General features: G+C 38.6%; 1 protein-coding gene across 1 annotated transcript in view; it reads right to left on the bottom strand.

The window, feature by feature from the left end:
• The window catches only part of DPP4 (dipeptidyl peptidase 4), a 40,740-nt gene extending 14,531 nt beyond the window's left edge, over positions 1-26,209 (bottom strand). Inside the window, exons 1-19 of the mRNA XM_069861222.1 lie at positions 26,052-26,209; positions 25,902-25,986; positions 17,699-17,797; positions 17,039-17,133; positions 16,848-16,922; positions 14,768-14,820; positions 14,596-14,668; positions 13,419-13,539; positions 12,855-13,015; positions 10,982-11,085; positions 7,673-7,808; positions 7,480-7,524; positions 4,726-4,830; positions 4,556-4,623; positions 4,291-4,344; positions 3,715-3,839; positions 2,738-2,785; positions 2,137-2,235; positions 75-144 (exon numbers count right to left, since the gene is read on the bottom strand). Coding sequence (XP_069717323.1) covers positions 75-144; positions 2,137-2,235; positions 2,738-2,785; positions 3,715-3,839; positions 4,291-4,344; positions 4,556-4,623; positions 4,726-4,830; positions 7,480-7,524; positions 7,673-7,808; positions 10,982-11,085; positions 12,855-13,015; positions 13,419-13,539; positions 14,596-14,668; positions 14,768-14,820; positions 16,848-16,922; positions 17,039-17,133; positions 17,699-17,797; positions 25,902-25,986; positions 26,052-26,057 — 1,622 coding nt within the window. The 5' untranslated portion in view covers positions 26,058-26,209. The remainder of the gene's footprint in view (positions 1-74; positions 145-2,136; positions 2,236-2,737; positions 2,786-3,714; positions 3,840-4,290; positions 4,345-4,555; positions 4,624-4,725; positions 4,831-7,479; positions 7,525-7,672; positions 7,809-10,981; positions 11,086-12,854; positions 13,016-13,418; positions 13,540-14,595; positions 14,669-14,767; positions 14,821-16,847; positions 16,923-17,038; positions 17,134-17,698; positions 17,798-25,901; positions 25,987-26,051) is intronic.
• Positions 26,210-26,529: the final 320 nt, after the last annotated feature.

The raw sequence follows: 26,529 nt of genomic DNA, 5'->3' as shown, positions 1-26,529 counted from the left end.
AATCTTATTAAGAGCATTTGATGTAGATGAAAGTGATTATTAACACAACACTGCCGTTTAACTTGAAGACTTACACATCAAGGAGCAGAGGGTACTTCTTTGATGAATCGAAATGGGGAGGCAATATCATTTGATACCATAGGTCTAGAAGTGAAAAAGAGTTTGACTTAGGTCAGTTCTGCAGTGAAATAATTTGACGTGTATTGCAACGCATACAAGAGCATCTTTGAGTCACCCTCTAAAAACTAAAAAGTAGTTTCAACTGAACTGTCCTGATATCTACAGATAAAAGTTCCTAGCCAATCTAGTAAGATTATTTTTTTAAGTGTTTTACAGCTAAGTTAGCAGAAAGTCTGGGACTGGAATGTCTACAATAATAATAAAGCTTGGGGACTCAACATGCTGTCCCATAACATTATTGTACATTATAACCTTAAATGTAAAACTTATTAAGTCTCTATAGTAGTAAACCAAATACTTGCTCAAAAGCGGTTCCCTCCTCAAATGTCTCTCCCAGCACTAAAAAGAAATTTTAAATATTTTGAACCTGCCAGACAGGTTTTGGATGACAGTTTGTAAAGCATTCCAGAAACATATCCAAATAACTACTATTTTCTCAAGCAACATTCATTCTGGTTCCATCAATGTTACTCTTTCTACCCAAGCTGGCCGAGTTAGCTGAACATTTTAAATGCACACCATGTTAAGTTTTGCAAACCAACTGGCTCGATTGTTCACTTACGAATTTTAAAAGAACTGATGCTGCAAAGGAAGCAGGAAGCTGATAGACTGCACTGCAGTAACAGACAGAGTGCAATTCTTATAGACATTTTTCCAGATATAATATGCAAGACAATAAAATACTGAAAAATTAACAATCTACATTGAACACACAAAACCCCTAATTTTATTTTTTTTCCTTACTCTATAGTCATGGGAGCAGATTTCTTCTTTGGTAACATACATGGATTTGTGGGCAGACTTGGAACTTCAAGTAGGACTACATAAATGGGTTTAATTCTCCTGTTTGTGACATTAAAAATAGATTCCCCTTACCCAAAAGCTTTTACCCTGAAGAGATGAAGTAGTAAGAACAAAGAGGAATAAAAAGATGAATATACAACTGATAGCATGAAGAACATCTTTAAACCTCCATCTTGCCTGGAAGATTTCATCTTTAGCCCTAGTAAAAATGTGACAGAAATAAAAGACAGAAAACACAAAGCGAGTTATTATATAAATAAGGTAACAGTGGAAGAAGGGAGGCATCAAAAAGAATAGTTAACAATGACTGACAGAACTCAACAGAGTTTGTAAAATATAATTCCATTTGGAATACTCATTCATTTTATCAAGGGAAAGTTTGTCATGAAAAGAAATGGTAGTAGCGAAGGTTGGAGCAAGTACAGTTTAGACAGGTACCAGGCCTCCCACTGCTGGTCTGGCTGAAGTTCCTACAGCCTAGGAGCACACCAAGAAACCTTCTATACTCAGACATGCAAATTCAGAGGTGCAGCGCTAGCAAACTTTTGCTACACCACATAGGTGGTTCATTTTCTAGCTTTTGTTCTAGTCTCTATTCATAGGTTTATGTAGTCTTCGAGCCTGAACATGCTTTGCAGAATGTGACTGCTCAGTCCAAATATTCCCCTACACAGTGTTGAAATGTAGCCTAAAAGCTTTTCCATCTCAGATTCCACGTCCATTTTCTGATAATAGCTGCAACTTCTCCTCCACTGTTCCAAACTGCTAACACAAACCAAAGGGATTTGTACCTCTAAATCATGACCTACTTGAATTTAGAATTTCAATTCAACATCACTTAAGAGCTTTGTGCTCTACCCTCCAGTCCTCTTATTTATTTATTTAATGTGCAGGTAATTATTATAATGGTAAAAGGAAATTAAGCACAAAAACATGAAGACATCACACTAGGTAAAACGCATATTTATTATGGGTTTTCAGAAAAAAAACCCAGACTGCTTGGAGATGTCAAAAAAAAAAAAAATCTTGTCTTGCCTCTGAAACCTGAATAACTGCAATAATACCCACTACACTCTTATTTCATGCTTTTCAGCAAAAGACCTTGAAGCACATGGCAAATGGGGGAAAGGTAAAACATGTTTTTGAACTTACTGTATTCAGCTACCCTAATGGTGCCAATTTTTTTTGTAGGCATCTGAATATCTTTCAATGCATTTTCCAGTTCAGTGTTATTTTCCAGGTATCTGAGGACTAAACAACAGAGTTGTAAGAGTCAAAGATTAAAATACATTATTTTCAAATGCATGGCTCTTTAATTATGAACCACTTTAAGAATTCAGTCTTAGATGATGACAAACTATATTGCAGTCTTAGTTTAATGCAGTTTTTGTTTTCCCCCTCAGATTCAATGTTTACAATATAGTTTTCCTTCCATAATTTAGTAAGCAGAAAGCTGGTTTCCCTGTTTTTCATCTAAACACAATTTCAGAAATTATCTAGTAAATAAGTCATACATTACTCACTGTTTTCTAGCACAATGTAAAATAATATTAAATAAACTATGAATAAACATATGTCAAGCTATATAATTTATTCTTCAGGTTCACTATACTAGAGTAAATATCTGAAACTAAATTTACCCTTTATAACTGACATTTTAATTATTATATTGAGCAATGAAAACAAAATAAAAATAAATTTATAGTGCAATTTTCTAGCTCAACACAAATTATATTTTAAAACAATCCCATACCTCGATCATCACTGCTGCTGTGCAAAGTAGATATAGGCAGGTCAGGACCTGTTAACAGAGCATGAAACCTTCATGTTTGCGTATTGTCTCAAAACAGAGCCTTCATGAAATAACTGAAAGTGGGTGAATCATAAAAGCTCAGAACTCTCTTCCCTTCACTCTGTACAAGCTTGATTTTAGGTTAGTAGGGTCCAAACTCAGGCCACAGGATTCCATAAAATATTCAGCCTGTCTCGTAGGTGAACCACATGACTGTGAAGTACTGAAGAAATAAACTTCTACTCTCCTCATCAGGTGAGGACCATGGTTTGGAAATCACTAAGCCTTGTTACAGAGACCTCAGCAGTCTTCTCCAACCAACCATTTTTACAACCGGATGGAACAATTCCCTCTCTGCTGTCTGTCCTTCTAGCCCATTGATCAAGGAAGATCTTGGCATCTTAATAAAACAACATACATTTCAATTTAAGGGAAATTTTAAACAAGATTTTATCTTTCCCACCCTTTGATTAATTTATCCCTTGTACTATCTAGCATAAGCACTTACAGGTCACAGAAAGGCTACTGTCCTACTGCTTAACTTATGATTACTGTTCGTTGCATTCTTCTGAACAGCACTAACTACCTTAATTTTATTCATACACTGAGAACACTTCTCTTTACCCATTCTGTTGCCTTCCTTGCTCCCAGAGCCTTCAAATTCCTTCTACAGACAGAGCTGCCCAGCGGACAGGAGTGTTTTGCACCTCTTTCAGGTCCACTGATAGACAAAACTACCAGATTTTATCCTTGTAATTTTTGTCAAGGTGCTTTTAAGCCTCGGAAGGACTAAGTTTTTCCAGTGCCAATGCATTTATCCAATGATATCAACACATTTCATTGTTACACAGCGTGTATCAAGATCTTGATGAAGTGAACTTTCCCACCCAACTAATCAGTGAGTCATGTTTATGTCTATTAATTCTCGATATACTCACCATGACAATCTAGCTGATAATACTGTGCATCTTTGCTGAAGGACACTGAATAATACTGGCATCTTTCTCGATTCAGATCACAGCTAACACATTTAGTAGAATTTGGACTGCTTTCCAAGAGCACTCTGCAAAGTATATGAGCTTCATTTAAAAGATCAAAAACTTGGTTTTTAAGCTATGCTAAACAAAGGTATGCTTTCAAATAAGATGACCGAACAAAATATGTTAAAGAGTAAAGTACCTTCTGATTTAAAAATTAGAGCAGAGACTTTTTAAACTTTTGAGTTCAATTAGTAGTGGAATTAAAATTACAGCAAAAAAAGCATGAGAAGTTTTCTTCAGGGTTTGTTGCTTAAGGATTGGTTGTTTCTTTTCACAATTTCCCTTTATTTACTAAATCTACAGAAAAGTATTTAAGTTATTTTTACAGTTTATACTCCTATACCGATTTTCATTAAAAATCCTATGTAGGATCCCACATTAGACTGTGGACATCCTAGTCTTTCATTTTCCAATGCTTTTTCTTAAAGCTTCATTAACAAATAATTCACGCGTACTGCATAAAAAAATTCTTACTTATAAAGATTTCTTCCTCCTGGTACTCCACCATTTTCATTACTAATGTAGTATCTATAAAAGCAAAACACATTGGTTTTGATAAAATATTCACAGTATATTACAATATGTAAGGATTTATTTAAATCTTTACATCAGATCTATAATGAGCAAAATAACACCACTTCCCTGCTCTTCCTCCCTGCTTGCTCAGACCCTTGTTACAAGCCTTCCTGACAGGAATCAATAGTTATAATACTTACAAGATAGTAATTACAATACTTACAAAAACTTATCAGTTACAGCTTCTACACTGATTACTTCCCATTGTCCTGCAGTAATAGGTATTGGAGCCTGGAACAGAGGGGAAGGCAAGGTAAAAAGTAGAAAGCAAAGCTCCTCGATCACCAGGAGATATACAAGTCAGCAGTGACTATCCTACACCTTATTACTTACCTGTGAGCCATTTATGTAATGGATGTGCTTGTAACCTGCTGTATCACTGAACACTTTGTAGTAGGTAGCACTGTCGGGTGCAAAGTGAGGGACAGATGGCTGAAACTTGAACAGAAGAGAGACGTCTATTAAAGCAAACAACAAAACTCCAAACCCAAAATGATAAATTTAGGCTTGATATCTCTAAACAGGAGTTTCAATACCTAATGTATCACTGAATATACTTTGAAAATTTTTGCCTACTTAGTAGTAGAACTTGTAGCCATTACCCTAAGGTAAACACACGTAGAATATTTTCTCACTCTTAAGCAGCAGAATTTTCCAAGTATTAGCCCTGGTAGTGATCGATGTCCCCTCCTACTCCCTTTGAATTTGAAGCCCTGCAGGTGTTCCTGGTTTCCTACCATTTTAGGAAACAATATGTGCATCTACTTTTAAAGTTACTGTTTTATTCTGTGCAATGCCAACAAGCAGCTGTAACCTACAGCAATGTAAACACTGCAAATACATGTTTGCCTTGAATTTCACATTTTAAAACATGTACTTCTGAACAAACTCTTCGAACTGTTATTTTTTTGTTTTAACTTGACAGTGAAAAATGTCCCTCTTCAGTCAAAGAAAACAAGCTGCTTTTCCAAGAGGAAATTTTGCTAGTTAAGTAGGCGATTACAGAATGCCAGAGAACCCGAACTGGAATGATATTTTCATGAACGAACTATCCATGTATCAATTGGGAATGATGGAAATGAATTCCTTCTACTGACTTTCATTTGGATGCGCTCCACATGTAGAGAGAACAGAAGAATTAAATTCAGTTGAATGAAAAAAATGTTATTTCTGTGATAAATGTCCAAAACATCTAAGCTAGTCCAGTGCCAGAATGCAATCACCTCTCACACATTACACCCATTTTGAAATGCAAAGGGAAACAGGAAGATGAAGTGACTCGTCTCTGGTCACTCAGTAAGATAAGACAGAACTTAAGTCTTCGGAACCCATGTGCTCCAGATGATCTCTCCTTCCCTAGTGATATTTTAGGAAAAAATAACCTGGCAAATATTTTGCTAGCTTCTCCCTTATCGCAGCCTTGCTTTTTCAAAGTGTGACTTTCCTTCAACTCAACTGGCAAGCTCTAACTTAGCTCATGACCTGGAAGCCTTATGCTGTAACGCAGGCTGTTCTGAGCATTCTTAGATAAGTATAATTTCATCTCTATTTTTGAAAAAAGGAAAAACCACTATAACTATATACAAAGAGAGAACTATATGTCTATATTTTACACGCATATATAATTTACTTAAGTTTGCATATGCACTTATATGAGTTGTATATACACTTATACATATATATACACATCTTTCATATGTATAAAAATATCATCATTATTAGTCAAGTATCATTTAATCATCCCTAAGTAGATAAAAGAAAGGAATAAACACACTCTTCCTACCCTTTCCTCAATCCTCCCTACTTTCCACTCCCTTCTAAAATCCAAGAATCATACAGTGAGTTTATCTTTTTCTTCCAACAGCTCCTAAGATGTGGGTTGTCTCTTTAAAAGAAACAAAAAACCAACAACCTAGTTTAATGGCACAGACTCACATTTTGCCCTCTCATTTTGCACAACTGTTTACAAAGTCTGCAGCTTGATCATCACATTGTCTAATTGTGAAGCCTTTGCTGCAGAGAAGCAAAATGTGTCAGCGTTAAGGCCTTCCTTTCCATATCAAATTTGACAGCAGGTGGGTTGATCTCTCATCTTCATACTGCGGATGATTTCATCCCTGCTGTTGCCTCCCTCTTTGCATTTCTTTAAACTTTCATTTTTGACTTCAAAAGTGAATTAGTGACTAAAGCATAATCAGTGTGTGGAAAATGCGGGAGTGGAAAGTGTACTCTGTGTTCTCATCAAAAACTCTGAAACTCATTTCTCCCTCCAAGTCTGAACTTTTGCATCTCTGCTTCACTTCCCCCAGATCTTCTGTGTAGTTCATTAGGTGCCTACTCTCAACCATGTACAAAAGGACTGAGAGGCAGCTTGTAAAGCATCATCCAGACAGTATTGACTGGTTTGGTAAAAGCATATGAGAATTTTAATTTGGTCAGTTATATGCATCTTGTCCCCAGTCCTCTCCAACAGATATTTTAGGCTAGGGATATATAAATAAATACATAAAACCCCAAGGAGAATGTGAAATGGTTTGCTGAAACCTGAAATGCTAAAAATTACTTTTGTCTTCTATGCCTTTCCTCCAATACAACTGAAAGGCTACAAGATACACTATTTAATACCTTTTATTCCCTAGATCATTCCCAGGAAGAGTGAAAAGCAGCCAAACCAGCACAGCTGACAATTTTCCCAGAACAAAGGGAATTCTGAATCCTGGCTCCTGCTCTCCCCTACCTACCGCTACTGAAGCAGTAGTTCAGAATTAGAAAAAAGCCTGGAAGGGGTACTCTGCTTTTTAGCTAGTTGAACATGGGTCACAGAGGATGCAGTTACAGCTCCAGCCATGCTGCACTGTCAGCCCAGCCTGGGACTTCAGACCCCATACCCACAAAAGTTTAAAACTGGGAGTAGGGTTGCACAGTAGGTCCTTTTGAGGCCATTTTTTCCTATACATGGAAAATGCAACAAGTGAATAGGTCAGACCTGCACACAAGAGGCATTGCAACCAGCTAGAGGCTCATAAGAACTTTCCTTAATTATCACTGTTATTTAGCATGTGGTAGTTTTAGAAATTACACACTCACTCTGCCAATCCAGCCAGTTGCACTTTCTTCAGTACGTTGTTTTTCCTAAGAAAGCAAAAACAAACAATCCCACAATAATTATGTTTATTTTACATCAGGCTATGTTTCTATAAAGATAAACATGCAGAGACACTCTGTTCCTTTCTAGTTTCATTTATCAAGCACTGGGACTTTCCCACCTCATTTTTCTTACCTGTGGACATGACCAATTCCCAGTAGCATTTTCAAAGTCACAGACTGTGAGGACTGAAAAATTCTGAATTCTTCTGAGCCACTGCAAACAGATCCTTTCATCTGTCACCCATGTTACAACACTCAAATAATGATCCCTGAAAACAGCAATAACATTAGATATTTAAAATCGTCTCTGTAATAGCACACTATATGACAGCATTCAGCAATTCACTGAATGATACTCATCTGGCTATTTTAATTTCAATCTACTCTTCAACAATAAACAGTGATGCAAACCTAATTTTGCCCTTTTTTGCCAATTGCTTTTGCTGCTAGTGATGCATTGGTTGTTTTCATTCATACAATAAAGAATTAGATAGTTCCAGAAAGAATGCGATTAAATTCTACCCTCTAATGCATAAAATAATAGCTATTCCTTTGAAAAACAGGAGAATTATGAGATGAAAAAATATATTTTTCATGAATATTCCTGTATATTAATTTTAAAAAGGCACCACATAAAATTTAGTGGTTTTGTTTACCATTACGATCTGTCAGATGTACTCGTCTTTTCTTATTTTAGATCTCTCCTATCTCCTAGAAGCCTTAAGAACTAAAATAAAACAAACCTCTCCTCCAAGGCAAGTATGCATTTTTAACCAGAATTTGCACATTTGACTTAGTTCCAAGTTCATGTTCCCTTTTCCCCTCAAGTTAGTTAACAAAAACGTGTGGGATGTTTTGTGATGAGAGTGAATATCTTTTTGATCAGTGGGTGAGGGAGGTAAAAGGCTGGGGGACAAGAAAAAGAAAACTCTTAAAACAATTACTGTGGATGGATCAAAAATACATGCCAACAGGTTACTGACCACTTTAATGTTTATTTCTAGATTGCAATTTAGAAATGACGTTTAGAAAAGGTCTACTTTCACATTTATATTTGACTGGGAAGGTGGTAGGTCATTTAATTGTGTCTGCCACTGGCTTCAAACACTATATTTTAGACTAATAATTTTATAAAAGCACTCTGCAGTAGCTTGTCTGGAAAAAAAAAAGAAAGCGCCATTCTTCATGTACCTTTTAATAGTTTTCTCTGCTTTGTAAGAGGGGAATTAACCTCACAGTTTTTGTTTCTTCGAAGTGAGAGAAGTTAAGAATTCTGGAGACTATAAATCATTCATCAGACAAGATGGACAATACAAGGAAAGAACTTTAAAATTATTATTTATTATGCTATTATTATAACACAATAAATATTTAATGGTTATTATAGATACTAAGAATGTACCGTCAGTTTTGAACAACCATGAAATGTTAACTAAGCTGCAATGAACTCGAGCATAGAGCCCGGTAGTTTTGCATTGCCTTTCCTCATTTATTGTTGAGAAAGGATATTCCTGCAATCACTGGCTGGTAGTCTCTGCTCTGAAGACGACTTATTTTTTAGGACAGATAATTTCAGGCAAGAAGCATCCAGTTCCTTCATCTTCCTGTTAGCCAACAGAAGCCCCCTGCACCCATGATGCTAAAAGTGGTGTTTTCATGCTGTATGGATTTCATGCCGGTCATTTTTACAAAAAGTCTCAGGTTTCATCTATCATCTTATGTGGCAATGCATGACCATGCCACATTTTGACAGCTTACAAATACTAAAACTTTCCCTCTAAAACTGAGGGGCGCTGTGCCCTCTTCAAATATGGGGGTACAACTTCTGCACATATGAAAAACGCTGTGTACTGATGCAACGAGGCACAATTTGCAGGGGCACTGCCGCTCAAAATCCCCACCCAGGCAAGCAGGATGAGGTGCGCCACCAATTCAAACTTAGTTTTACTCAGACTTCAGCTCCGAGGCAGTAAAAATAGACTTTCCCACCACAAAAGATTAACCTTTCCTGTCATACAGTAATGTATATTCAGTAATATATATATAAATATATATACTGTACAAATATACATTATTTTGTACTTCCAGGAGCAAAACTACCTGACAGCAATGTTGTACACCACTTGCCTTTTCCCACTTATGTACTTTTGCTCTTGTAAAATTCCCCAAGACAGGATGCACATGCTGAGGCTTAACCATTGTTTGGATCAGTCACTGGCGGAAAAACTAAGTTTCAATCTTTATCCAAGACTTGATTTATCTTTGTATTAATCCATATTTACAGACTGTTAAATCCACATAACTCAGGCCTCTGTTAGCCAGATAGGTACAGGGCTTGAAGGCAGGTGATAGTTATTCTCCCCAGGTCACACAGCAGTGTTGTTTAGCTTTCATTAGGTGTTAACAAAAGCTAAAATATAACTCTAAGACAGTAAAGGTCTTAACCAGAACTGACCAAAACATAAAGTGCTCATAATTCTGAGGCTCTGAAATTCTGGAGAAAAACAGTGCACAACAGCTATACAACATCTACCTATTGAACTGTTACTGTAGAGAAAGGATAAAGAACAACATACTCATAAAAGCTTGCATATCTCAGTTAACACAGAGGTGTTACTTACACTATGGTGAGGACTCAAATGGAGTAACAGATATTCTAGTTATAGAACTTTTGGCCACCATGTGCAAGATGCTGATTTTATGCACTATCTAACAAACATTTTATGGTTTTTTTCCTAAGTTTATCAGTATAACCCATGCTTCTGTACCCATCATGTTCGCAAGTGCCAGCTTCTAGAAAATGTCCACAATAGTCTTATAAAGAAAAAAAAGAAACCACCAAGGTATGGGATAGCAAATTCTGTATGCATGCATTTCAAATCAGTTTAGCTGCTCTTTACAAACTACATTTATACTATGTTGTGCATTTCCAGTGGCACTTTGAGGAATATAATTTTCCATTTACTGTGAGAGGTGCTGGATTTCACCATGTTTCCAAAGAAAACAAACATTTTAAGTATAAATCTGAAGACAACCATGATACCTTGCCTTAGGAAGGAGTCTGCTTCCAATGAAATCAAACCTTCACTTACCATTGAGGTTTTGTTTTGCTTTTTTTCCCTAGTGAATTGGAATACATTTATTATAATTTGATTATACCAAAACTTGCTCATATTAAAGTTGTACTGTGAAATGACTTCACCACAGTTAGACTCCACTGAAAGTGATGAGCCAAGAACTTGTCACATTCTGAATTTAACATACATGGAATATGCCATCTATATATAATCACTAAGAGGATAATCTCTGTGCAGATTTTCTCTGGTTTTGTTGCTACCAGAGCCACACTACTGGGAAAAACTCCCATATGCAGTGAATAGAGGGTGGTCACACATTAAAGCTCCTCCTCACTCACCATAAGAAACAAGCAAACATTTCTTACCCTGATTTTATTTCTGCAGGTGGAGAAATTTCAGCAGAGTGGAAATCAGGAAGTGCTCTGGTATCCACAATAAAGAATTTCACAGTTGGATTTGTAGCTCCTGCCTAAAAATAAAATTTTTCATTGTACTTTTGAAGAGAGAATATTCTTGGTGAAACAAGTGTTTGAAACTACAGACGAAGAAATTATTACAGACAGTCAGGTAGAACCAGCCAACTTCAAACATGTGAAAACACAATTTCTAAATGCAGTTCTTAAGATCGATACATAAATTATCCTTTGTATTTTTTATATGAAAGTAGTACTTATGTATTTCCAGATAATAAAGACTAACACATTTAGAAACATGCCTAGCTACATAGTGCTTGCGGTACCCAAAGCAGTATTTGACCAGATCTCATCCCACATGCCACAGACAGTATCTAACAGCGAATCAAATCCATTGCTAAGGCAAAAAAAGTGCTTCTTTATGGAAACTGATACTTTACATTAAGTGATCATATAATAGCTGCCTATACCACAATCAAAAGTTGTGACTGCTATTTCTAATGCAGTGCTACTAGATACTGACAGCCATATAACTGTGTAAGGGCTGCTTCTCTAGAAGTTCAAGCTAACTAGCTAAGTCTTCACCATAACATAGTTGACTCATTTCCAGAAGTCAGCAATATTCCAAAAAAAAGCCATTTGTACTAAAAGGTGCCATTTAAACTGGCAGTTCGTCCGATACCGTCTCTTCAGAGGCACCACACTCAGGGTGGAGTCCCTGCAGCTATCAGTGAGCCCAGTGGCTTGCTGTGAGCATCACCGACTCCTCGTGGGGAGGCTCCAAAGCCAAATGCTCCTGAAGCTTTGGGAAGGATAGGGAGCGACTGACCACATCGGCTGCAGAGAAAGCGGAATTTGGCACAAAGGGAGTCGGAGGGCAGCTTTTATTCACCAAACAGCTATATCATTTGAAGTGTAAGCTGGCTGTATTAGCTGTTCTGCCTCAAAGAGTGAAAACACCTTCCTGAGCTGACCTGAATACCCACATATTCCATCCCATCAATGGGGATGCCCAGCATCGTGGCAGTGGGCATATTACAGAGACCAGCAATGACAATCACATTTGTATTGCGATTCAGCAGTCTGATGCAATTGTTGTACTATAATTTGTACTTGTATTGTCTTAGATGCATTGCTGCATCGCCCTGCTAAATCAAAATCCCATGTAACACCAACTAACTTCACACAAGTAAATCTTGTATTACACATTAAACCCTTCACATGTGAAGCATCTAAGAGAAGTTGTTTGGAGCATACTGGACTCCAATAATCACACTATTTAGTCCAGTGTCAACTGTGCCATAAGCAGCAGGCACAAAGTCATATGAAGAGGAAGGGAGGAAGAGTAGCTGCATGCATTCTTGCAGGTAAAACTGAAGAACCTCTAGGAGTGGGCAAAGAAATTCCATCAGCAGATTCCCTCCCTTCATCCCAATACAGAAAGTATCCAATAACTAAAAATCCTACATGAGCTGAAGAAGATTCAATTATCGGTACCATGCAATACACTAGCACAATATAAGTCTGCTATATGCAGATACCAACTCCAACTCCCAAAGAGCTTTTTTATCTCAGCATCTACTTGCCACCACAAAATTTTCTGGTGAAACAACAAAACCTTAAATCACTCCTTTTTTTTCTTTTTGCTTTCCCCTGGAGATAATAAAATACTTTAATATTGCCAGATGCTGTTGACTTCAGAAAGAGTAATCACAGCAAGCTGTTGAGGAGAGACAGACAATATTTTCATTACCAGAAACTGATTAAATGAGACTACTCTCTTAATGAAACTGCAGAACAACCATGTTTAATAAATAACACAGACCTTGGGATATGGGATTCTAATGGTCTTTGGATACTGCAAGGTGTCCTCAGAATAAAAGGAATACTCTATTACAGGAACTTCTGAATCATCAAATGCTGCATATGCCACAAAATCACCATTTGGAGACCACCACAGAGCCGAATGTGTGCCAAACATTTCCTCTGAAAGAGATGCAAATGTGTGTAAGTTATAATTGATAAGTTGGCTCTTCTATCCTAGGTACCATTCTCATTAGTTTTTAATAGGAATTTTTTTTAATTGAAGTTCAGATACCGAAGTACAGACTGCTTGTGAGGGTTCTGAAACGAGATGTTACATAAATGCTTATAAACTATCATATGAAGCTAATCTGAACACTGTGATTGCCAGTGATGTGCTGCAAGTTAGGTGATCTCATTGCTGTTCTTAGATCTTCACACTAGCCAGGTATCAAGCTCAGGTACGGATGCATGCTTCTGTTAAAATATAGACTTACATGATTTTGAAATTTTCAGTGATAATAAACGACATAACAGTTACAACAAAATAATTACAATAAAACAAAAATATGTTTGATATAGTTACCTTCATAAACCCAATCTGGTATTCCATTGAAAATTTTATTTTCTTCTCCATTTTTAGTGATTTGCACATAATCAGCTGTGGGTGAAGCTTTAATATAAACATTATTATTCCAAACGTATGCCTGCAAAACATCATTGTGATTACAATTACTAACAGACTAAATCCTAGTTCCTTCCTTTGCCTTACCTAGCAGGAAATAACTTTTACATCAGATGACAAAAACTGTCTTTGAAAGTTGCATTTCATCAAACATCACTGGTACTTAACACAAGTGAGTCGCTAATACAAATCAGGTGTAGCAACCTAACTTCAAAAAACAATCTATGATTATGACAAATGACAAGATTACTGTATCAATTTTTGAAAACCTTGCCATTCATTTTCTGTTGAGATACAACCTTATTTTTCTTCAGCAGAAGTTGGTTTTCACTAATTTGTCTTTTGTACTGGTACTTTGGTAAAACATTGATGGGGGTCTCAGCATTGCTAACAGACCTTCAAAGAAGATGCATTCCCTCAGCAAAGCTCAGAACTCCTCAAGTTTTCGGCACCTGCCTGCCTCTCTAATCAGCCCCATTTTTTCTCTCCAAGAACTGAACAAAAGAGTTTTATTCCAGAGCTTTGCTCTGTGATGCAAAAAGCTCTTTTCAATAGGCTTTGCTTATAGTTGGGCTCTAAAATCCCCTATTACAGGTGATAAGAATAAACATCACATTCTCCTGTGATAGATCTTTAATCAGACCCAGCACTCACCTACAGAATGCACAGCCTTGTATACATGCACACAGTGGCTGTCACGATTGCTGTGGACTGGGGAGGAGGAAGAACAGGACAGTGGGAAAGAGTACAAGAGAGATTTTGGTCCTGTAATCCCTGTTTTATGCATTCATCAACACTTTATTTTATTTTTTTTATTTTATGGTGTAATTAGGAGATAAAAATCACAGTGATTAGAAAGTAGACAACTGCAAGGCTGCTGCTTTTGAAATGGATGAGCTACTGTCTGCAACTGTAAAAACATAAAGATTCCAACAACAGTAGTCAATCTGGAGGCTAGTTCAGCTACTTTATCCAGAAGTAGGAAAGTCCCAAAACTTCCAGGGTACATACAATTTGAGCTTCCACGTCATGCATACAAAAACAACTGTTTATATGAGTTTCACTTATCTTTACTAACCAGTTTGTGACCAACAGGTGACCAGGATATATATTGTGTATCATTATGTAGCAGCCCATCACCCAAGATAGAACTGGAAAAACAAAACCAAAATGCAGGTAAGAGAAGTCAGTGAAATGCCATTTCATTGCAAAATGATGTTAAAACTATATCTTGTGAAAAAATTACTCACCCACTACTGAAATCATAGATGTGATATGAAGCTGTATAGGAATGCCTCCACAACTGCAAAAGAATTATTTTAATACTAAGTAAATAAGGTTCACTAGGATTCACATCTCTTACAATTTGAATTACCTCTTGATGCCGTGCTAATGCTTTTGCTTAAGACAAACAGAACACAATGAATGTGTAATGAACGTGTAAGGGTAACAAATCTCTGCAAGGTTTAAGAAAAACTAAAGAATTTCCACCCCTCTGGGGTCATCGCTTAAGTATTATGACAGAGACCACTGACTGATTAAGGACAGGGATACAGAGGCCTGAGATACTGCAGATATTCAGAAATCCTTGTAGCTACATGGCAGACTATTGTAACTATGCACAGTTAATCCTCCTCCTTATGCCTTACTGGCACACTTGCCGTTTTCTGTCTCATTTTCCATGCTGTATTATTTAACTTGGCATCATACTGTTTAGTAGTCCTCACAAGTCCCAGTAGTATTTCTGTAGCAGTTCCTCCAGTTCCAGGGTGACCTATTCCCATTCACATTGTCACAGAAATAAATCCTTTCTCTCAGAAACCTGCTTCTATAAGTCTGTATCACTCTGGAGGCACTTAGGGAAAGAAAGATGATGATGATGATAATGCAGACGCATTTAAATGTGTTCACTACGTGGGGCTGTAGAGGTTTGGTTTAGCCCACGGTGTTGATATGCTACAATAATGCTACCTTTTATGGTGGTTCTTGAAGACTTGTATGAAGATACGAAACAATAACTTCATACTACACAACCAGATGGCTATTACATAAGAAGCATCTACTTCCTCGTGATTCATTTTGCTACTCTGTTTTATTGCAATAAAGATTAATAATAACACAACTTTCAATCACACTATTAACTAAAGGTCAAAAGATCTTCCTCCAGCATTAAATTAAAATTAACTCTTGCAACTGCAACAAATAAAATACTAGAGAGCAATAAATCATGAGTAGAGGGGACATCTAGGGTGGCTGGAAATATTTAATTTATGTTGTGGTGACTAATGATGCAGTGAAAAGTCAAACAATTCTGAACAGTTCAGAAAGACAAAAGGTAACTGGCTGAGTAGTACCTAGCAAGGAAGCCAAAACTGCAAAAAAGGGATGACTAAGTGCATGGATTGTGGCTGACAGTGTGAGAGGCTTGCTTGGACTGCAAAGCCAGAACATACAGATAGTGACATGTAGATAGAGCTCAGTGACACAGTGCTCCAGCATTTATACACTGCACAAATCAGCACTGAGCTTTTCACAAACAAAACAATCATCTCTCCAGGAAAAAAAAAAAAAAAAGAAACAGCAACAAAGTTACTAGCTTCTCAGCGCACACACTGCAGGGCAAATTATCACCTCCATTAGGTTTCTGTAACTGTCCTCAAGTGGCACACAGAACCAGTCTTCATGCCAGCTGCCACAAACACACATTGACCTTTATTGCATGGTTCAGCACCAACCCAGTATGAGGCCCTGTGCTGGAGGTCTTTCTTGTGCTTGCTGACAACAGGTAACAAAGACACCCAAGTCCACTCGAAAAAGAAGAGTGCAGCCTTCTCTTGTAAGTACATGTTACTTTTCATTCACTTCAGTTTTAAATTCTTATTTCCTAACACTACAATTGCAACAGCCATATATATACATACCATATATGTGCAAGCATATGTATACAAGCATACCTACCCATCACTTCTTCTTACTCACACAACTCTTCGGACAGTCATGCCTATCTACTCTTCTAAGTTGTCTCACCAAAAGAACTTTCAGCCTTACTTTCCTTGTGATGTCTCTCCATTCACTTTTTATCCAGCTTCTTTTCACAGGCACTCAAACCTCTTCTGCCAAGCTCACAGACAACAGTCTCCCTTTTTCTGCTGCCTGCTCAATGTCACTGTTCCCCTGCAGATAATCCACCTCTTTCATCCATCCTCCTGCATTTTCCTCACATTCTCTCAGTCTCTGCCACCCCTGCTTTCAAGACAACCTTCTTGTACAGTTATTCCCAAACCTCCATTTCCCAGTTTCATCCTCAACCGGAGTAAAGTGCACTTGTACCTTTGTATAGTTGTACTGCAGAAGAGCAAACTTTTGGTCAGCGGACAAAATAACTGTGGTTGCCTTGTATTTATCCTGTCAAAAAAGAGCAAAGGGACACATAAAGCAGTGATTCCAAAGAAACCCGCAGAACAAAATATTAAATTCAATACCTTTACCAACATCTGCACATATTATATATGTCAACGTACTAATGTTGTATTCGGCAATACTAATGAGGATGTTCCAGTGGCAGCATCAATACGTAGGATGTCCCCATTAGCTGTTTTGTGAAGATACTGATTTCCTAGAAAGACAAGAGAGCTGCTAATAAACAGTAAGTAAAATGCTCATCAGTTACTTCTCTTTTCCCCTTATGTTTTTAAGCAGGAAATAAAACTCAAAAATCTGGTCAATGCTGCGTTTCCCATTCCTGTAATGAAAGGATGCTTAGAGCGCAAGCGTGTTCACAAAATGTAGTCCTGGGGCTCACAGTCTCTGCCTCTTGGTGTCTCTTTCTCTTGGGGCACTAGGTATATTCAAATGGAAAATCAAGTGCCCTGTTTTCTCCTGTTCCCCGGTACAGAGGAAGGTGACACACTTCAGAGTATAACATGCCTCTACAAAAAAGCACAGAAATAAGTACGCTCTTTTAGCAGTAGGAGAATATACAATAGCTTGCCATCAAAGCAAACATGTATCTAAACGGAAAAAAAGAATTGCAACTCTGAGCTATGCACTCTTCTATAATGGCAAAAAGAAACAATTTACCTTTTATTCAGAGTACAGCATTCACCTCAGCATGAAGGTATGTTTTTACTAACCATAGTATATTTTCTTAACATTCATGCTGCATGTATGAAAGGAATTACCTGAAATCCACTGCAAATTGTATGTTCTGTACCTATAGTCATTGTTCAAGTAATTCTGTAGAGTGTATGTTCCTCGTGAGTCAGGATTAGAGGTACTTTCTGAAAGAAAGAGACATAAGAGAAATTTTGATGTTGCTGCAAATTGTTCCACCCCAGCTTCTTAGCCTGACTACTAAAATGAGTGGTTTTTTGTTGCCGGTTATTGATGTATTTTAGCTAACCAGCTCTAAAGTACTAGCAGTGAGAAGGCTTTACTGCAAGATAAATTCAGCAAGCATAAAACAAGGAGTATCTGGGTGATGACTCAACAAACTCACGTAAAAATTACAGATGCCTTTTCTCTGCTGGTATTTTACTTTAAGGTACACAAGAGCTGTTATCTTTTGATTAAATTAATATACCTTTTGACAGTGACAAAAATAAACTGAAGATCTCTGGCCCTCTTATCTTAGGAAATGTATACTTGAACTCCTCAAAAACTGGAAAGAAATGATCTTAGTGCCTTTCCCCCCTATGCTTACTCTGGGAACTTCGCTCTAGAACCCTGACTGCTAATATTTGCATAAGACATCTGTTGTGGGGTGGATAATACAAAGCAGAGATGTAAGTGCTTATGTTTGAGTGTGGTGGCCAGGCAAGGCTGTCCAGATGAATGAAACACGGCATTCATGTGAGTCAATGTACGGACCTTGAAAGATACCCAAAATGAAAGAAGCTGCTGTACTTTATTACATATTCTGTAATACTGCTGTTCCTGTTCATGAACCCTTCAGTTGTGAATCATCTCCTTATCACTGACTTCAAATTTCAGAAATGTCTCAAATAAAAAAAAATCTAAGGAGCAGTGAAGTTTTCAGGAAAGGTCTAATAAAAAAAAATAATTAAATCAGAAATGCTTACCAATAAGTTTATGATGAAATAAATGGTTAAATATTTATCCCTCTCTTGACATGTTTTTCACCAAGGTATCTTAATGCTTACTGCAATGTTGCTATTTTAACTGCAAAATTAAAGTCAAGTAACTGAGTTACTATGAAAAGACTAAGTGAACCTTTGAACCCAGTTGAGCTAATGAGTTTGGTCATCAGCTCCACTGCACTGCAGTCAACATCTATGTATATTTCCTTCTTACTGGCTACACTGCAGGAGCTACTCTTTCCAAAGTCTGAAAAGTTCAAAATGCTAACAATTAAAAAAAACCTTGAGTTCATGAGTCAGTGTTGTCTTTTTCCTCTGAAAACAAAGACTACAATTTCTAAATTCAGGTGTGCAATTCTCTCCCTACTTCTTCCTCTGCCTTTTTTAATAATGGAAACCTAAAAACTACCCTCAAACAGAGTCCAGAAGGGAAGCGATTTCTATTTCAACTGGCTAAATAATTCCTTTTTATTTTTGTACTACTCATACCAATCAAAAGACCTAGAATAAAAACAATTCATAATTCATAAAAACACTCAAGCAGAGACATGACAATTGATCAGTCAAAATAATAACCTGCCCCTAGCAATTCTGAGAGTCCCAGTCTTCAAGATACTTTTAAAAAGACAGCCTCCTATTTCCCTGTGCTGATGAAGAAAGGGTGTGAAGTCCTTGAGGACACACACAGGAAAGCACCTTACAATAATTTTTGCAGTCATCTTTCTTCAGGTTAAATACATGTGACTTCTGGAACATGGCAGGAAGATATTTATATCAGCTATTACAGTTTTACCCCTATTTCCAAACAATAAGGACATTGCATTTATACAGCACAAACCGTACAGCCTTTGCTGCAAAGAAAAGGTCAAGAGCTATAACAATAATTTCAGTCTAAGCTGCTCAGCAAAGGTTAAAAAAATTGCTTACTCAACTCCATGTGAAATTTGACTGTTCTAAAAAATACTAGTCTAGATTTCTTGCTCATGAAGTTTCAGTGAGAATATTAATTTCTCAGGTCAGTTATTCTACATTAAATGAATATTTAATTTGATGGAATACGAACAAGTGTGCATTTGACATTCATGCACAGTTGTCTAGTCGGGAATATCACTTCTCTCCTTCCTAACTGAGTAAGTGTCATTTTCAATTAGAGGGGCTTCAGAAAGCAACAAAATTCTCTCTTGGAAAAGGAGAAGCAATTTGAGACAGGTGGCTGATGAACAGGTTTAGGGATTTTTCCAAACTGATGAATGTTTTCCCCCTGGTGACATACATATTTTGCTTAGGTCTCATTACTAAAAATCAGGCCACTATTAAGATTAGTTGGCTGTGTATAAAATTAAAATTTCATTTTCTGTCAACACCTTCCACATAGTAACTGAATATGAAAACATACGCCAGGCTATAAGGGTATAGTCATAAAAGTTCTAGTTGAAGTATTTTCTTAATTTGTGAGATAAGCCAGCACCAGTATATTCTTACTTACCCACATTATGCCACCAACCAAAATTACTCAACATACATTGAATTCTGCATTTTGGTTCTTTTCGCACAGATTCCGTTTGAAAAAAAAGAGTCAAACAGGTTTATTTTGACAAAATAAAGTAGTTGTTGACATTGAAGAGCATTTTATTGGCTTTGAAGATTGGATACAGGTCAATGTATGTTCATACTTTAGTAAAACAGCTTCTTTCACTCTTAGGTTCCTCAGAGAGGCTGTGAAGGCTGAATTTGCTTGCTGTTTTTCTTTTTTGACTATTCCACATACAGATTTTTTTTCTAAATTCCAAATGACTAGGTCTTCATCTCTAGCCTATTTTCACCCTCAGCACCACATACATATTTCCACTGTCATAATGATGTACTGGAAATATTTACGTCATAATACTCCTGATACAACAGTAAAACCTCAAGTTAAGTCCTTCTGGGAAGAAGGCTCCTACCCATTTATGTAAGTAGCACTCACACAAAGTTGATCAACAGCTTTGTTTCAATTTTGGATTTTATTTTTAATATGTCACCCTTTCTCATGAGAAAAATTGAGTTGGTTTCTGTAGGTGTAAGGTGTAAAGTAAACAAGAAGTTAGCTATCGTGTAAGGTTTATCGTATGACACATCACCATACTGAAATCTAAAGTTGTTGACAAATTACTTTTTGTATATGTATTGTTTATTCCCCAGTGTCAAGGCACAATTTACTAATTCCCATACGTAATAAAAAAGAGCAAGAAATTATTAAACCAACTTAAAAGAGATGGAAAACTATAAAACCAGTAATAATGGAAGCTTAATGGCATGTTCACCACTACCAAAAGAGATTGGGAGAACCACAACAAGAGGAAGATGAGTACAAGCATGATGCTCAGCAATAATGAGAAAGAAAGGGATAGGGAAACAACAATCAGAAAAGGTGAATGACTATCACCATTTTCAATCGACAGCAGAACAAGAGCAAGAATGATCTGCAGTCTAAGAATGTAATTTAGGAGAAGCATGAGAGATGCAAGGGAAATTTGACTGATTTAATAGTTAGTCAGAAAAGTAAGTGACATTTCAGGCTACTTTTTCCAAACCTTCCTTCTTCCCTGTTTCTCTTCCAATGTGTGTAAAAAAAACACTAAAAATCCTTCCCCCACAGATTCAAGCCCCTAGTTACAGAATCACAGACTCATGGCATGGTAGGGGTTGGAAGGGACCCCTGGAGATCATCCAGCCCAACGCTTGTACTAAAGTAGGTTCACCTAGAGCAGGTTGCACAGAATCGCATCCAGGCAGGTTACACACTTACTGCCTGAGATAAGTGACAATTAGACCACAGAAACGCATTTCCAGCAAAGAAGGAAGTAAAATTGACTCTGCTGGCTCATGGCAAAGGTTCACTTAACCCAGAGTCCTATCTGATTACCAGTGGCTGATACTGGACATCCAGGAGAGACTGTAAACAAGGGGTGAGCACTGTGACACCTCCCGGGGCAGTTCACCCAGGCATCACTCTCTGGGGCTGCAGAGACTTTCCCAGATGGAGGTAATCATTAACTTTATAATCAATAGCTCTGATCTAGCATATCTTTCAAATTTGCCCCATCCCATGCAAAGCAAGGAAATAAAAATAGCAGAAGTGTTCTACAGATAGCAATACACTGCTGACATTTTTTTTTTTATATTACGCTACTCAACATTTGAATTAACATAGATAACAGTGTTAAATCACAGTAACAGAAGTCAAGGACATACAGCAGGAAAACATTTCCAATCTCTGTGTTTTCTTTTGCCAGCTAGAAAAGTAATATATACACGCATAACATGAAGACTACACAGACCCTACAATGCAAAACGAGGTGCATGAATACTCGGGGAAAAGAGAACAGTCAGATTCAAGCCAAATGACTGGTCAGACAAGCCTATAGCATCTTGACAATGTGGTAATTAACCTGCTCCATCTCCCACACAACTTTGAAGAGAATTTCAGCCATGATTTTCATTGAAGTCCTTTGAAGCTAGGTTACTGGAATTAACTACTGCTCACTGTTTCTATAATGGTTCTCTAAAAAACCCACACAGAATCAATATTCTTCTCTAAACCTTAGTTTTTGAATCTAGATTCAAAGAGATACTACTTCAAAGACAAATTTCTGATCCACAGATTTAAATTCCTTTACGGATTTTCTAGCTTTCTCCCTAAGCAACCTTAAACCTAATGCCTTTCAGAAACTGGAATAATACAGGATCCCTCATTCCTAAGAAGAACGTGACAGATCACAGCTGCCAGATTCATTCACCTTGTGGCGCAGGTCCTCAAATTTGAGGGCTGTGTATCAGCCAGAAGCCTCTCTGTATTTTAAACATACTGTTCAGCTGCAAGCCGGGTGCTGACATTGGCAATATACTCCTCTATACCACCCAGTCACAAATTTGCTAGGTTCAGGACAGAATGCAGATAGCAAAAAAAGGGGAAGACTGTAGATACGACCATCCCCAAGGGAACAATGACGAGAGCTACTTGGAGACTTTTATTTCATTTTCTTTTCAGTTTTACATTAACACAATTGTGAAGAAGATATGTAACCTCACCTCTCCAGTCCTTGAAACATGAAGCCGTCAGCACTCCCAGCGTTCTTCAACTTCAAATCCAGGATGACAACATGGACTTATTAGACTTTGGCTGCCAGTAACCCTTATCTCTATTTATGGTAGGTTCATACCAGCCACTAGTGATGCCCAACGTGTCAGTCAGGCACCAGACTCACAAATTATCCTCAGACATCTTACGGTCATTAACTTCCCCAGCACTTGCTGTGCTCTTCCAGCCTCTTCTAGGCATATTTCTATCAAAAGACACCAGAAGCCCATACATAGTATCATACAACCATGACAGTGATAAGGCTTCTTGTTTAGTCAATATGTCACCCTTAGTGATTTAGATCTCTGGATGAAGGAACTTGGTTTGTGTCCAGTCAGTTGTATAGGACCCCCCACTATAAGGCTGTTTATGACTTGCCCATGGCAGCAGAATGATAACAGATAATTGCACCGTCTCCTTTCTGCACTCAGTGTTGTCTACTCTTCCCCTCGCTCCTGGCCTTCCTGCCCAGCTGGCCTTAACAAGAATGGCTGTTGGAGAAGAGGTAATGACATACGACCACTGGATGTTTCAATCTGCATTTTGCATGGAAAGGTACAGGAGGAAAAAAAAAAATTGGGAGAAGCCTAAATAAATGGATAAGAAAATCATGAGCAGACAGACCACAAATTTTTTAGAAAATACTCATGCTTTAAGGGTTATGAATTGCTACTGTAGTCATCTCTTGAACAGCTCCTCAGTGTTGCAATGCTTTCATTGACAGACTTAAATGACAACCCCCAAGGCTATTTTGAGATTAAACCGTTTGATGCAAGTATCCCCATGTGGTTATTAAATATAAAATAAGGTGGCAAAACAGGCATTGGGTATAAATAAAATTATAGAGTTTTGTACATAATTCTGGCTGAAGACCCCCAAGGTAAATAGTGAAGGGCTGCAACCAAAATTAGGGAACTCTTTTGCAAATTTAAGTCTGCAGTATCTGCCCATGCTAAACAGCTGCAAGAGAAGAAGGAGAAGTTCCACTTGCCAGGCCTACAGTCCAGGCAACATGCCAGAAATCCTCTGGAGTGGCAAAATTTCATAACCTTTCTAAGCACTGCAGCCTATTTATCAAACTAATTCTGTGCTGCATCATTACTAAGCTTATGAAATCAAAGCACATTAAGAAGCGTGGTCGGGAGAAGAAAAGCAAGCCAAGGGTAAGAAACTCAGAATTAACATTATCTCTGTATCCATAATCATAGTTTTTTACTTCCTGCATAATGCTTGAACCATTATGATGAAATTATCAGAGCTGACTCTGATTTCACACAGAATCATGTGAGCTGCTGCTCCCTCCCACTGCCCCTCAAAGTTCCACCTTTCATTTTACACTCAGGCCACCACTTGCAGTGACTCAGAATGCATCCTCAGTTGACTCACATGCCCTTTGGTTGTTCACACAAGCCATTACCAGCAAACTGTCAGTGATCAAGTGTTCTAACCTATAAAGGAGTAATTATAAGCGTACCACCCATACACTCTCAGCAAACAGGAAACATTTGCTTAGCGCCTTCTCAAGACCCTTCCTCTTGCTTTTCTCAACTTCTGAAACTTAGTATTTCCTGTTACCTCAAAAAACTGCTTTTCTGAGACACATGGCAAAAAGCTGCCTAAAAATAACAGACGAGTCCACCAATGTGATTTTTAACCCAGAAGGTATGTGATTCAGGTATCTGGACTTTGAAAACCTAGTTGTAATGATTGTGTTATTAATAACAACAGAGCTGAAGTGCTGAGAATTTTAATGTAAATTATACCAAATAGAAGGCAAACAGCACCCTGGCATGTATCAGAAATGAAGTGGTCAGCAGGAGTAGTGAAGGGATCACCCCTTTGTACCTGACTCTGGTTTGGCTGCACCACAAATACTAAGTTCAGTTTGGGCTCCCTCACTACAAGAAAGACACTGAAGTGCTGGAGCGCAACCAGAGAAGGGCAATGAAGCTGGTGAAGGGTCTGGAGCACGCCTTACAAAGAGTGACTGAGGGAACTGGGGCTGTTTTGCCTGGACAAAAGGAGGCTGAGGGGAGACCTTATCACTCTCTACAAATGCTTGAAAGGTGGCTGTAGTAAGGAGGGTGTTAGGCTCTTCTCCCAGGTAGCAAGTGATAGGATGAGAAGAAATGGCCTCAAGCTGCCCCAGAGGAGGTTTAGACTGGATATCAGGAAATATTTCTTCACCAAAAGAGTTGACAAGCATTGGAACAGGCTGTCCAGGGAGGCAGTTGAGTCACCATCCTTGGAGGTGTTAAAAAGATATGTTAGATGTTGTGCCTAGGGACACAGGTTAGTGGCAGACCTGGCAGTGGTAGCTTAAGGGTTGACTTGATTACCTTAAAGAACTTTCCCAACCTAAACAATTCTATGATTATATGATTCTATGCCACATGAACACTAGTGACACAAGCTTTGCCTCTTTAATTGACACACAAATAAACCACCAAAACTTTCTGTGCACATAAGCAGTTGCCGTGTTCATTTCTGAACACTGTCAAGATCAACATCCACGTGTTCACAATTCTCGTGCACCTCACAAACAAACCACCAAAGGTCTATTCTAGTAAACACTTCGTTTCCTTAGAGTTTGCAGTGCTGAATTCTACTTATCAGGACTGTTAAGCTCTTAGAACACAAACTGGGAGATCAGCCTGCAGCTCAGTCCTGTCAGCTGCAAGCAATGAACTGCTGGATGAGTAATTATGTGGTTTCACAATAACATCCAGAGCTACAAAGACAACTTGGAAGTACAAACTGACCAGAGCCCAAATATGCATGCCAGATCTTTTCCTACTTTTCTGACCTCTGTAACTGCAGCGTGTATGTAATTTCGCTTAGTGACACTAACCAAAGTTGTGCAAACAAACCAAGTTAGAGGGAATACAACCTTATCTCTTCAATACACCCTAGAAAAGTGACTAACTGGCATTTTACTGCTAGTCGTACAGCTCGTAGCTGAAAACCATACTTATAACTGGTATTTTATCATCTCACACGGGAGTCAAAGGGCTTTTAAACTCCCCCCTCCCCGAGCTCCCCCCTCCTCCCCTCCTTGTCCCCCGAGCGCCCCCCTCTTCCCCGGGGCCTCCGACTGCCCCAGCCCCGCTCCCTGCAGCACAGACTCCGACCGGGCTTCCCCACCCGACCCCGCCGCGCACTTACTGCCGGTGAGCAGCGCCAGGGGCACGGCGATGACCGTGGCGACGACGGCGACGGCCGCGATGCCCAGGAGCCACTTGAGGGAGGTCTGCAAGGAGAAGCCCCGTCAGCGGCCCGCGCTGCCGCCCGCCGCCCCTCCCGCCCCGCACCCACCTTCATGGCGCGGCGGGAGCCCCGCGGGGCGAAGGCGGCTCCGAGCGCGCTTTCCCTGCTGCCTTTGCAGGTTGTTGTTTTTCCCCTTTTTCCCCGAGCTGTGTGGTTTCTTCCTCGGTTCAAACGCTTGGAGCGCGGTAGCGGAGCTGCACGGGAAAGGGGAGGGACCTTTGACACCGGAGGGAGCAGCCACCGCCTCCCGGGGAGTTTCTGCTCCTCCAACTTCTCGCTCTGGTAATGGAGCGGCGGGGAGGCTGAGGACGCGGCAGGAAGGGCTTGTGTTTAGTTCTTTGGCTCTTTGCATAAAGGGGGGTGGGTGTGTAAGTCCGCGAAGTGGAATTTTAAGTTAAGAGCAGAAAACTGAAGCATAGGATAAAACTTCAACACGTAGCTCTGAAGGTGACCTGGGTTTATAGAATCATAGAATAACCAGGTTGGAAGAGACCCACCGGATCATCGAGTCCAACCCTTCCTGTCA

The sequence above is a fragment of the Phaenicophaeus curvirostris genome, chromosome 7 (assembly GCF_032191515.1).
Source record: "Phaenicophaeus curvirostris isolate KB17595 chromosome 7, BPBGC_Pcur_1.0, whole genome shotgun sequence".
Lineage (NCBI taxonomy): Eukaryota > Metazoa > Chordata > Aves > Cuculiformes > Cuculidae > Phaenicophaeus > Phaenicophaeus curvirostris.
Note: the sequence above shows the minus strand (reverse complement) of the source record. Positions and strands in the feature narration are given on the sequence as shown.